The sequence below is a fragment of the Camelus ferus genome, chromosome 20 (genome assembly GCF_009834535.1).
Source record: "Camelus ferus isolate YT-003-E chromosome 20, BCGSAC_Cfer_1.0, whole genome shotgun sequence".
In the NCBI taxonomy this organism is placed as follows: Eukaryota; Metazoa; Chordata; class Mammalia; order Artiodactyla; family Camelidae; genus Camelus; species Camelus ferus.
Window position 1 is genome coordinate 23,677,654 of NC_045715.1, and position 12,844 is coordinate 23,690,497.

The 12,844-nt window shown below is 53.0% G+C and overlaps 1 protein-coding gene across 1 annotated transcript; it reads right to left on the minus strand.

Annotated features, from left to right (window-relative positions):
- Positions 1-764: 764 nt before the first annotated feature.
- Positions 765-12,527, minus strand: TULP1 (TUB like protein 1). The gene is made up of 14 exons (XM_032463520.1): positions 12,321-12,527; positions 11,814-11,928; positions 11,367-11,546; positions 10,527-10,682; positions 9,679-9,780; positions 9,483-9,602; positions 9,035-9,153; positions 6,496-6,501; positions 6,222-6,392; positions 5,970-6,082; positions 4,967-5,078; positions 4,793-4,891; positions 2,438-2,609; positions 765-911 (listed from the first exon to the last, which is right to left on the minus strand). Exons 1-14 carry the CDS (start codon positions 12,525-12,527, stop codon positions 778-780), a joined length of 1,806 nt encoding a protein of 601 aa, XP_032319411.1. The 3' UTR covers positions 765-777.
- Between the last annotated feature and the right edge of the window lie 317 nt (positions 12,528-12,844).

Genomic DNA, 12,844 nt, shown 5'->3' on the forward strand with positions numbered 1-12,844 from the left:
GCCCGAACCCGGTTTGTCTGGTTCTCCCCGAGAGACTTGTTTCTCGAATTTCCCCCTTTCCCCCTCTTCCCGGACCTCCGGGCCCTCCCGCTCGGTCTGGCTCCTCGGGGCCCCCGCGAGGGGCGTCTCGACACCGCGAGCCCGCCGAGTTTCGGTAGGACCCGCGACGGGCGCGTGGGAGGGGACGCGGAGCGCCTGGGGCCTGGGCCGGAGCGGGGTGGGGGGTGGGGAAGGGAGCCCTCTAGCCCGCCCTCCCGACCTCGCCCGCGCTCCAGATCACTCCCACCACCTGGTTCTTCGCACGCGCTTAAGAACCACCGCTCCTCTTGGCCTAGGACGCAACTTTATTGAGGATGTGGGTACCGGGTCTTCGTCCCCCATCACCTACCCCCTCCTCCAAGCCTGCCCTAGCTCTTCTGAGCCCTTGTACGGTCCCAGAAGGGGTTAAAACAACACTGACTACAGCTCCTGGACAGGAAGTGACTGGGGAGCGGGGCGGGGGTGGTGTTGGTGAAGCGGCGCAGGCTAGCTCCGCGACCAGATGTGTGGTTCCAACTCCAGATGTTCTTCATCTCCATCCGACCTGCCGTCTGAGCTCCTCCCCTGCTTCGGCCTGTGCCAGGCTGGGCAGTGGATGGAGGTCACCCAGAGACAGTGAGGGGTCATTCCCACCCCCACCCCCGCGACAAGGGAGGAGTCTTCAGTGGGGGCTCTGGTGAAGGGACCCTGCAAGCCTCCACTGAATCCTTTCCCCCACCGTGCTAGGGGATGCTCGGGTCACTCGCAGGCCAGCTTCCCGTCGAAACTGGAGAGGGCGACGGCGAAGGCCTGCAAAGCGCACAGCGGGTAGCGGTAGTCTAGGGTGAAGGCGTCCTCCGCCACGCGGCCGAACTGCAGCACGATATAGTCGGCTATGGACACAGACGGGTGGGGGTGGCCCGAGACTTGAGTTCTCGTCCTGGCAGACAGTGCCCTCGGCATTGAGGAAAGACCCCCTTCCTTGCATTGGGGCCCCAATCCTTAATCACCATCTCAAGTTATTCACCCTCCATCCGTCACCCACCCAACAAGCTCCACCTACCTTCAGCTTTACCGGCCTTGACTATAAGCCCCTGAGGGCAGGGACCCTACCTTACCCTCTGCTGCCCAAGGCTATGCGTATGACCCGCTCGCACTCACTTATAGGAACCGGTCAAACTTCCTCAAGACTAGACTCCTTCCTTTCCAATGTCTCTGTTGTCTTCTAGCCCCATTCCTTCTTCTCACCCCCAGACCCCAAAGCCCGTCTTAGACCACCAGGCTCTATCTCTTAACTGGCCCCATGGTTAGCTTCCTCATCCAGTGGCCCCACTCATCGTGTATCCCATATCTGGCCCAGGTTCTCAGCCTCAAACCCAACACCTCCCCCAGCATCCATAGGGACAGGATGTTGCTAAAAATACGCCCAACCTCAGCAAACTAGGCTCCACCAGAAATGTGATCTGGAGAGTGGTTTTTCAAGGCCTCGGGACAGGTGACGCTGGGGGCACATCCCTAGGATGGAGTCGGGGGTGGGGAACTCGCTCAGTGTTAGCCAATCCTCGGAACGTGGAGAGTCCCTGGGAGATACCTTTCCATACCCAAACTTCTTCACCCTAGTGGGGACCTCACCCCCAGGCTTGTAACAGGGACATTTTTACTTAATTGTGTTCCAGGTACATCTTGTTTTCCTGCGTGTTTGGGGGCAGGCCTTTGACCTCACTGGAGAGGGGACAATAGGGTAGGCACTCAGAAAAGCTTGACTTACATTTTCTACTCCTAAATGCTTGTTAGGAGCTGGGGCACTGGAGTCAAGAGTACCTGGGTTCTACTCCCATCTCTACCTCTTACCAGCTGTATGTACAAGTTAACTTAACCTTTCTGTATCTCAGTTTTCTCATCTGCTAAATAGGGAAAATAATACTACTACTTTCCTCACAGGTTGTTGAAGGGATTTAATGATTCAGTATCTGTGAAGCCCTGAGAAGAGTGCTTGCTCCACAGAAAGCATTGTAAGTGTTTATGAAGTAAATTTTGTGGGCCAGTGTAACTGCCTGGAGTTGCTGAGAGACTTGGGTAAGGCGCTGCCCTCTCTGAGCCTCAGCATTCTCCTTGACCACATAGGGGTTGGGCTATCAGTGGTTTTTAAACTCCAGCCATGTAACTGTCCCTTTAACACTCTTACCCAGAATACCCCAGTCTCTATCCCAGGCAGGCTCTGGTCAATGCTAGAATGAGGGCCTGGAGCAATGAGCCTCAAGACACCTACTCAGAATATCTGAGGCTCTTGGGAGCACAGTGTTAATGCCCCCTCGTAGAGAGTGACCTTCCTGGAAGAGAATTGGTGGGGAAGACTTGAGTGAGGGTTGGGGTCCTGGAGGTGGTGAGAACAGCCTGGCTTGGGCCCTCAGATACTCACGGTCATCAGCATGGACAATCTGGAAGTTCTTGACTGAGGCCTGGGTGACTCGGCCTTGGAAGTTTAGGGTGTAGGAGCCACTGTCTTCATTCCAGATGGGGGGCTTGTTGTGTAACTCAATGAGGCTCTCCAGTGTCTTGTTCTGCCAGCGCACCAGCAGCCCGTCGCTGGCCTGGGGTGCCAGAGGGGCAGGGGTAATATTAGGGAGAGGACAGTTAGGGGTGGCTCAGATATCTCAGGACTGATGGGGGAGAGGGCCCCGGGACTTATGCATGCCCTTGTACATGGCAGCCTGGATGATGAAATGCATGCGGAGTATCCTTGAGCCCATGCTTGGTCTCTGTGGTGTGCTTATGGACAGGGCATACATCTGTGAGATTGTGTTTTGCTGTGGGGTGCCAAAGCGGAGGGTTGGAAACTGGAAAGTGGCATCTGACACACAGTAGGTACTCTGTGCCATTGGTACCCCAGAGGTCTTAGGCATAGCCATATGCATATGTTGGCACCGATTACAAGAATGAACCAGACAGTCTAGGAATTACAAGGAGCTCACAGTTGAGCTTGGAGAGATGTACAGGTAAAGAGTAGTAAGAAATAAAATGTCCTGGGAGAGTACCTGGAAGGAGGGAACAGGGTCTCTGTGATGGTGCTCTTGAGATATTTCTTTCCTCAATTTTTGTCTCCTGTTCATGTTCATGGCTTAGAGTGAGTCCACTCAAGAACATGTCCTCCAAGAACCCTTTCTGACCCCATGTCTGATTTAGATGTCTTAGTTCTGAGCTTGCATGAGACCGTGCCCTTCCCATTTCTCCCAATGCACTGCCGTGGACAGAATTAGATACTCTAACGCAGGCACAGTGTTTGATTAACGGTTCTGCGCCTTGGTTTCCCTCACCACAAGATGTTGTGAGGATTAAATAGTTAATGGTGCATAAAATGTTATTTAGATCAGTTCCTGGCACAGAGTTAATGCTCACTAAATGTCAGCTATTGTTTTGATGGTAACTGTTGTGTTGATTTTTGATCTTCAGTTTGTGCTTTTAGTAAGTGATTGTAGAATGAATGAACTGTGAGATGATGAAGAGCTATCTAAAGCAGCACTAGGTATTTCTTACCAAGCCCAAACACACACGGGAGGTGCTGCCTCTGGAGGATTTGTGCGTTTGTTCCAGGCATGGAAGGAGCAACTGGGGGACCCACAGGTTCCTAAAGACTGGAGTGTCCCATGGGTTGGCCAAGCTTCTGATTATGGCGTGACTTTCCAGCAGGGAAGGATGTGTGATTAGCTGATGGGGGTATTCTTTTTCATTGTAAATAAGTAAAGTGACATCGCTGTGAGTATGGGACATGCCAGTCATCATCTGTGAAATCCTGGGCTCACCCAACTTGCAGTGCTAAGGAGCAGAGCGTGGGACTGACATGCTGAAGGAGGCCACCCCTTTCCAGGCCACCCCTGCATCTTAACCTATCTATACCTCTCCCTCTTTCCCTCTCCCTCTCCCTCCCTTCCTCTGTCTCTCTCTCTCTCTCTCACACACACACACAAACAACTTTTGCTTTTTAAAATGTTAGTCAAATTATGTTACTCCTTTACTCAAAACCCTGCTATGGTTTCCTATTTCTTGGAGTAAAAACCAGCTATACAGGCTTGTCTGCCCCTCACTCTCACCTCTCTGACCTCATCTCCCTCCCTGCCACACTGGCCACTTGCTGTTTCTCAAACCCATCAGGCATTGTCCTGCCTGAGGGCCTTTGCACTGGCTCTTCCCCCTGCCTGAATGATCTTTTCCCAGATATCTGCAGACTTTCTTCTCACTTCATTCAAATTTCATCTTCTCAGTGAGGCCCACTCTAACCACTGTATTTTTATATCAAAACCTGTTCACACACCCACTTCTCATCTCCATCTCCCTTCCCTTGTGGGACTTCTTTTTTTCCACAGCACTTATCACCTTCTAACTTACTACACAATTTTCTTATTTATCACAGTTACTGTCTACTGTCTTTCTGCCTCCACTAGAATGCCAGCTTCACGAGGGCAGATCTTTGTTTTGTCCACCGATGTCTCCAGTTGCTTAGAATAATACTTCGCACTCAATATATGTGTGTTAAATGAATATATGAATGAATGATTTGTTGTAAACTGGAAGAAAAAACCTATTGTGCTTGTTTCAGTGAATTCAATGACAACCCCCCCCCCCGAATTCATTCCACAAGTTGCCAGAATGAATTTGTGATAGGACGATGGGCATGACCCAGAGTGGGTCACCAGTGGATCACGTTGGGAGCAGGACCCTCAGGGAGAGGCGGGAGCAGGACCCTCAGGGAGAGGCGTAAGGGAGGTGCGGGGCTCACATTTCGGGGCCGGATGGGGACCCTCTCGTTTTCCGAATTCATGCCAGGAATGATGACCGTCATGCGCCGGGGACCTCGGAAGCCCAGCACGTTGGTTTCCTGGGAAGGAGATGCCCGTCAGGCCGGCCCCTGCAAGGGGAGGGGCCGGCCTCGGGGCACAGGTGGGGTTCTCACATAGATCACAGCTGCCAGCTCCTGCCGGAGGCTCCCCACATCAGTGCTGCCTCCGCGGTGCGGGTTCTGCCCATTGTCGAAGGCTGTAAAGCGGTTCCCCAGGAGGTTGGACCTGCAAGCAGGGTGGGGCAGGGGGGCGGGGCTGAGGGGATTCCACACCTCGCATCCCAGACCCTTCCTCACAGTCAAGCAGCTTTGAGAGCTGCCCACCTCAAGCGTGGGTGTGTCTTAGGACCAGAGCTATCTATGGCTCCTGCCCCTGGCTTCCCCCGTGAGGTCGTTTTAAAAGCTGGATCTAGGAGGGGACTGGCCAGCTTTCAAATCTCAGCTCCATCTCATACTAGCTGTGTGACCCCAGGCAAGTTACTTAAACTCTTAGCCACAACTTCCTCCATCTGTAAAATGGGCATGATAACAGTATTTACTTCATTTGATAAGAAGATTGAATAGATTTAATATTTGGAAGTTATTTAGAACTATGCCTGACACATAGGTAGGCCTTATATATTTGTTACACATAAATTAAAGAAATAAGGCCTGGCTTGAGGGTTCACTTTCCCCTCACCTCTCAGATTTGTGGTGAGGATTTGAAGAGATATATGGGGAGACATAGCACAGGGTAGGTGCTGAATATTTGTTCATTCATTCACTTAGTAAATATTTATTGAGTAGCTACTATGTTCAAGGTGTGGGAATTCACCCATGAACAATTCAGGTATAATCCCTGTCCCGTGGACCCTGTGCCTTAGTCCAAGTGATGTCCCTGGACCAGCAGTGTGGGCATCACCTGGGTGCTTGTTAGAAATGCAGAATCTTCCTCCCAGCCCAGACCCACTGAACCATTTTAACAAGATTCCCAAGTGAGCTGCACACATCCAAGTGTGAGAAGTCCAGGGCCAGGGGACGACTCCAGAGTGTCCGATATGGTGGCATTCTGCCAGGCACAGGGGGACAGAGGTGACTGGTCACAGCCCTCTTGCTTCCCTGAGCTACCCAGCCCCACCTCAGCTTCCCGATAAAATTCTCCCCTCCTCGGGACAGATTGGTAGGGTCACTGGAGATGAGGTAATTGGCTGTCTTGCTCCGTTTCCGTTTCCTGCCGGCCAAGAGGAACACCTGCAGAGACAGGCAGCCAGGTGGAAGAATGGGAAATGGAGATGGGGTGGAGGATGGAGGTGGGAGCCAGGAAAGAGAAGGCTTATTTGAAGGCCCTCCCTCAGCCTGGGTCCTGGCACCTCCACTCTGTCTTACTCACCTTCTTCTCCGTGTCCAGGTGCAGGAAGTAGGAGGGATACAGGCCCCGGTCCATGCCCTTCTTGTCCCGGGTCAGTCTGCAGCGTACTGTCCGGCCCTGGGGGGCAGGTCGAAGCACGAACTCCCGGGGCTCGTCCACTTCCACAGGTGGGGATGGGGCCCTCTCCTCCTTCTGGGTGGGGGCAGAGGGTGCATCAGCCTCAGAGCACCAGCTCCCCTGCCCTCAGCAGATTCCCCGTGCCAGGACTGCAGGCAGGGCAGGCAGAACAACTCACCGCTTTCTGTTTGGGGAGAGAACAGAGGCAGCTGGAGCGCAGTGGGCCCCTCCCCTCCCCCAGCAGCTCCCCAGGCCATGATAGGAGGCTCTGGAGAGCTTTGTGCTTTATTACTATTTTGTTTAGTTTGTGGTTAAGAGTCCAGGCTCTGGAGCCAGACAGCCTGGGTTCAAATCCTGGTTCCACCACTAACTGTCTGTCATGTTTGTTAAGTTTTAACCACACTGTGACTCAGTTTTTTTCGTCTGAGAAGTATATAAGATGGATACCTGGGACAGACCTTACTTCGTTTATATATTTAAAAAAGACTCATATAAAGTCTACCAATGTGCCAGGCATTGTTCTAAGCACTTTCCAAATATTAACTCATCCCTCGTATCAATAGCTATTGGGGTAGTTACCCCATTTTACAGGTGAAGTCGCTGAGGCTCAGAGAGATTAAATAACTTGCCCAAGTTCACATAGCTAATAAGAGGTGAAGCTGAGCTTTGAATGATGCCCAGTGTCCTGTGAGATCCAGAGGCTTTAGAAAGACTTTCCATCATGTGGCAGGTCTCAGGGGGTGAACTGAGGTGAGACTGAAGGTATGGATTGCTGTGTTCTAAGCACATAGTTTTATTGAAGCATTAGCTATTACTCTTATTATAGTGGACAGTAAATACACAATGAATGTAGTAACCAACCTAGAAGATGGCCCCTGGTATTCCCTGCCTCCTGGTATTTACACCCTGTGTAGTCCCCTCCCACACTGTATCAGGGTTGGTCCAACAGAATATGGCAGAAGTGGTGGGTGGTCACTTCTAAGGTGCAGTCATAAAAGATCTTGGGGCTTCTGCTTGGCTCTATCTCTTAGGACAGTCTTGGGCTCTGGGGTAAGGTGGCTGCCATGTCATAAGGACACCCAAGCAGCCCTAAGGAGAGGCCTCCAGCCCACCATCATGACAGTGAATCATTTTAGAAGTGAAGCCTCCATTACCAGACAAGCTTTCAGGATGACCACAGCCCCAGCTGGTATCTTGACTGCAACTCCTGGGAGACCCTGAGCCAGAACTCCCCCTGCTAAGCCACCCCTAGACTTCTGACTCACAGGAATTAAGTGAATAAATGTTTGTTGTTTTAAGACATTAAATGTAGGGGTGGTTTGTTATATAGCAATACATAATCAGTACAATGAATGAATAAGCTCATTTTGCTCACGGAAAAACTCTTAATAATAACTATTAGGTTGCATTAGGCCCTAGGGGGGCCTGGCCCCGTGACCCCACCATTGCCCCTTCTGTTCTCACAAACCTAGTGCCCTTTGCCCTCATATTCTGATTCTAACCCCAACTTCCCAGCAGGGGAGAGAAGGAACTGCCACCTGGGTGTGTGTATTTGAGGATTAAATGCTATCTGGGGTTTAAGAGGCCCTCATGTGCTGTGTTTGCCTATTTATGCTGAGGGCAGGTTTGCACTGGGTGTCAGGCGAGGCTGGTGTTGGGAAGCAGGCCTTGAGCCTGCGGGTGAGTGGGCGTCTCTTCTCCACTCTAGGCTGCTCCAGAAGAAACTTGGGAAACCCAAGACTGGGTTTGGAATGTGATGTGAAGAAAACCAGAACTCACTGAAACATTTCTGCAGCAGTGAATTTCAATGGCCTGCTGCATTGAAGGCTATGCTACAGTTCTATTTCTCCTGGGAGATGACAAACTGGCCTGTCAGTTTATATATCAGTATCTGGCGATCTTGGCTAATGTGAATCAGTCCCCGAAGACCTGACCACTCCTGTACAAATGAATAAATCCGCAAAGGTAAGACCTTGGCCCTGTCCTCAGGGTGATCTCTCCATTCCGGGAAACCTGTTTCTCAGAGACTTTAATCACTTTCTCTCTCCAGTTGGACCTCTCTCTCCTGCTTAGTCCAGCTCGTGCATGTTGGTACCTGAGTCCTGTTGTGAGTGGGGGCAATATTCAAAATATTTAACAGTGTGTTCTGCCTATGGAGAATGCCCAATCAGAATGGACACTGGTAGGCCTGGAGGGGGGTCCTAGAGGTCCCTGATGGCCAGGGTTAGCCCTTTCGTTGCTGGAAGGTTGGGAGGTCCTGGATGGGAGAGCAGAAAGTACTCTGAGCAGGATCTCAGAGAAGCAGGGTGACAATATTTTAATAACTCAGGTACAGCTGGCTGTCAGTGTGCCCAAGGGTGTGTGCGCATATGCTGGGCTGCCTGTTCCCCACCTCCCTGGTACAGAAAATGTGCGTCTCTTCATGGAGGGCCATGGAGCATCTCTAGCTGTGTCTGATGGTTAGGCTGCAGGAGGAGGGCTCAGAGCAGATGACATAAAGCCCTCAGGTAGCTGGGTGACCCCATGACTATCTCTTCTGTTCTCACAAGCCTGTATGTCTTTGTCTTTGTATCCTGTCACCAGAGGGGGAACCAAGATTCCAACACCAAGTGACTCCACAGCCCCAGCCCATGAAGTTCCACACTCCAGTCCCCCAAGACCAGGCCCCTGCTGCTGCTCCCTGAAGGGGCCTCACCCTCTCCCCTCTGGGCTCCAACCTTTTTGCCTTTTCCTTTTGCTTTCCCCTTCTGATTGCTGTTCTTGGTCACCACAGCTGCTGCCTCTTCCTTCTTATCCTCTTCCTCGTTCCTTTCCTCCTCTGAGCCTTTGGGAGTGCCTGGGTGTAGAGGGGGGCAAGCCTGTTAACCCCTTACCCTGGTGGAGCACATCATGGTTTGCGAGGTGCTTCCAATACCCATGTCTCACATGGACCCTTCCCATAACCACAAGAAAGCAATCCTATATTACTGTTATCAGAGCCTCAGAGAGGCTAAGACAGCTGCCTGAGGCCACACAGCTATTAAAGTGGGGTTCAAGTTGGGGTCAGTTCCCCTCAAGTCTTCTAATTCCAGAACCCGTACTCCTTACCCTATGCTGCATTCCACCCCCCCACCCCCTGTCCCCCTGCCACTGGATGTCACAGCACCAGAGGCCGCTGCCACTCACCTTTCTTTTTCAGAGCTTTCTCCGCTGGGCCATCCCCCCCAACCAAAAACATGGCTGCTGGCATCTTCTTACTCACTCTGGTCGGGCTTGCTGAGTGGTCCTTGTCAGCTTCCCTGGACCCTGCATGTGTGGATGTGAAGGGGTCACAACCCCCACCACACCCAGAGTCCCTTGTTCCTCTGCAGATCAGGCTTACCTTTCTTCTTTATCTTTCTTATCTTGGTTCCTTCCCCTGTTGGCACCTCCTTCTTCTTAATGCGCAGAGGTTTTGGTGGGGGGACAGGGCTTCCCAGGTCACCTGGAAATGCAGGGTGGGCATTAGACAAAGAAGAGCCACCTTCCAACCCATTCATTATTTCTTCAGTCCCCAGGGAGGCCCAGAGCACCTTCTGCATATCTTTTTAACCCTGAGTCCAGAAAGGGCTGGATGAACACAAGGAGTTTAATAAGTAATGAATGAATGAATGAATGAATGAATGAATGAATGAATGCCAGACATTCTAACTGAACCTCGGAATCCCAGCTCCCACCTCAGCCACCCCACAAAACCTCTTCTGGCCAGTGCTACAGACAGTCCTCTCTCCCTCCCAGAGGCCTGAGGTCCTAGCTGCCTGTCGATATTTAGACCAGACCTCAGTACCAGTAGGATGAGGAGCCCCAGCCAGGGAGCCATCACAGCATTTATTCAGTGATGGATTTTTACTGTAATCACTTTGATACTTTTATAAAAATTATAACAATAATTCATACTGAGTTAAAAAAAAAAACTAAAAAAATCACAAAGAACACTGAAATCCTCTACCTTTCCTGGCTCACAGAGCATCCTATGCAGGGGGCAGAGGGGATGGTTGAGGCAAGCACATACTGATCTGTGACTTGAAGGACCATGGGAGGGGAAGAAACCACCAAAGGGAAAAAACTCTTGTGCCCAGGCACTGGGTAGCTTTGGATGTCTCAACTCCTGTGTATCCATGAGACCCTGGGCCCCTCAGAGGCAGGACTTGTTTTATGTGTCTTTGTCCCCTCTGTACCCTCAACACCCACCCTTCAGATCCTGGGCCTTGGCCTTCCTCTCCTTGACGTCTGCAGAAGCCTTCTCTTTAGGGGGCTTCTTGGGAGGCAGATGGATTTTCTCTTTCTTTTCCTCCTCCCCCTCTTTGTCTTCATCTTCGAGGTCCTCCTCATCCTCCTCCTCATCCCCTGTAGGTAGAAACTCCTCATAATGGGGGCTAGGGTGGACCCCATTATCTGGGGAGCCCAGTTCTCCAGATTGCTGGGAGATGGTGAAGGAGGCCAGGGGTAGGAGGCTCCCCTTCTGGAACAGAAACGGGAGGAAGAAAGGAGTTTTGACACTTTCCTCAAAGAATGGGGTGACCCCAGAGTCTTCCTAGGCCTCCCAGTCAGGAGAGAGAGCTGGAGTTGGGGGATGCTGGGGGCTTGGCAATCCTGTTCTGGGAAAATGCCCTTCTCCACAGGTCCCTCATCGCTCTCTGGGACTCTCAGCTCCTCAACACACTCTCCAGGCATCTTTCAGTTTCCCCTTCTCTGCCCCTTCTGAGACACTTGTGCTGTTTCTCCCACTCTTTCTTCCTCTCCTTGTCTGTCTCTGTTTCTGACCTCCAGCCAGACCCATCTGAGCTACGTCTGGACCCTGACTGTAATTTAAGGCAAAACTCTTAATCTCCCTGGGTCTCGGTTTCCCCATCCGGGAAATGGGGGCAAGAACACGGGAATAAAGGTTTTTCTAGATCAAAGGCAAGGCCATAGACCCCGATGCTGTTTTTCTGAGTTTTCTGCCTCTCTCCGTCTGCTGTTCCCAACCTGCCCCTTCCCTCCTCCTCTCCAGTTGCCCTCTTACCGCCCTTTCCTCGGGCCCTCTCTTACCGTCCTCCGCGTCTGGGGCGCGGGCTACCAGGAAGGTCTCCCGGGGGTCGCGCTTCTTGGCCTCGGGGTCCCTGAGGAACTTGGTGTAGACCGTCTGCGGCGCCCGGGCCTCCGCGGGCTCCTGGACGGGCTCCTCCCGCGGCCTCCCCCTCCGCCCCGCTGAGCCGAGATGCGCAGGTCAGGAGGGACTCGACCCCTTCCTCCGTCGGCGCCCCACTCCTCCTCAGGCTCTTCACTCTAGGGGGCTCCCCTGGACTCTGTTTCCCCACCTTGGACAAACCCTCCCGGCTTTCATGCATCCCTCCACTGCCTCTACCCTCAGCTGAATCCCAGCCCCGCTTCCCCGCTCCCACCCCTTCACTTCCTCCTACCCCCCACCCCCACCACGGGGAGAGCTCCTGGACTCAGCGACAGACACCTCGGGTCCTTCCCTTCCGTGACCCTCACCCTGGGGGGCACCCCGGGGCTCGGCCCCCCTCCTGCCTCCAGGTCTCCGGGGCTTGGATCCCGTGGGGCAGGGGGACTCAGGGGCCTCTGTCCTCTTCTTCCTCAACTTCTGTCGCTGCGGAGTGGGGGTCAAAGAGGGAGAAGCAGGAAAGGGGGGCTCTGAGGGCTGCCCAGCACCCTCTAATCCTTTGAGCCGCCAGGAATAACCGCAGATTATCGTGAGGGGAACTGCGTCCCTTCTTGGGGTGAGGAAGGATGACCCCTCCTGTGCATTATGGCCACTTCTAATGCCCAAAAGCCCAAATTCCTCCCCTGGACACCCCGTGCCCCCAACATCCCTTTCCTGCTAAAAACAAACACCACCAAAACCCCAAACCAAAACCCTTCAGGGAAGCAACAACACCCAGACGCTGCTGAGGGGGATACGCCCCACTCCCAGATCCCCTACCCTGCGTGGGTTTACAGTCGGGGCTCTTTCTGCCTCCTTTCCAAGCAGGGGTGACATACCTGCTTGGTGCTCTGCTGCACCGGGCTCCGGTCTTCCTCCTCATGCCCGCTGAGGATAGCAAAGGAATCAATCTGTCCCCCTCCCCTTTTCCTGTCCCTCCCCAACCCTTCCATCTGGGCCTCCCAGGATTCAGGTAGGCGAGGTGGGGGCCTTCCAGACCTGTCCGAGGCCCACACCTCTCGGAGGGTGTCGTCCTGCAGTGGCATGGTACCTTTGCCTATCCACACCCCGTCTCCAGCCACCCTGCAGCCCTGGAAGCTTCCAGGCCCGCCCCAGCTAATCCTGGCTTGGCTCAACTTCGCCCCCACCTCTCGCTGGCTCAAGACAGTGGCAGCACTGTGGTGTGGGAGGTGCCCATGCCCAGAACCCACCCCCCTGCCTAGCCCACTGAAGGAAGAGGCTAGACTCCCAAGTTCTCAGATCCTTAGCAGGCTGAAAGATGGCATCACTGTACCAGGTACCCCTGCAGTCCACCAAGCTGAGCTTTGGGTTAAAGATGCTGATTTGTAATTTGCTGGTGGTA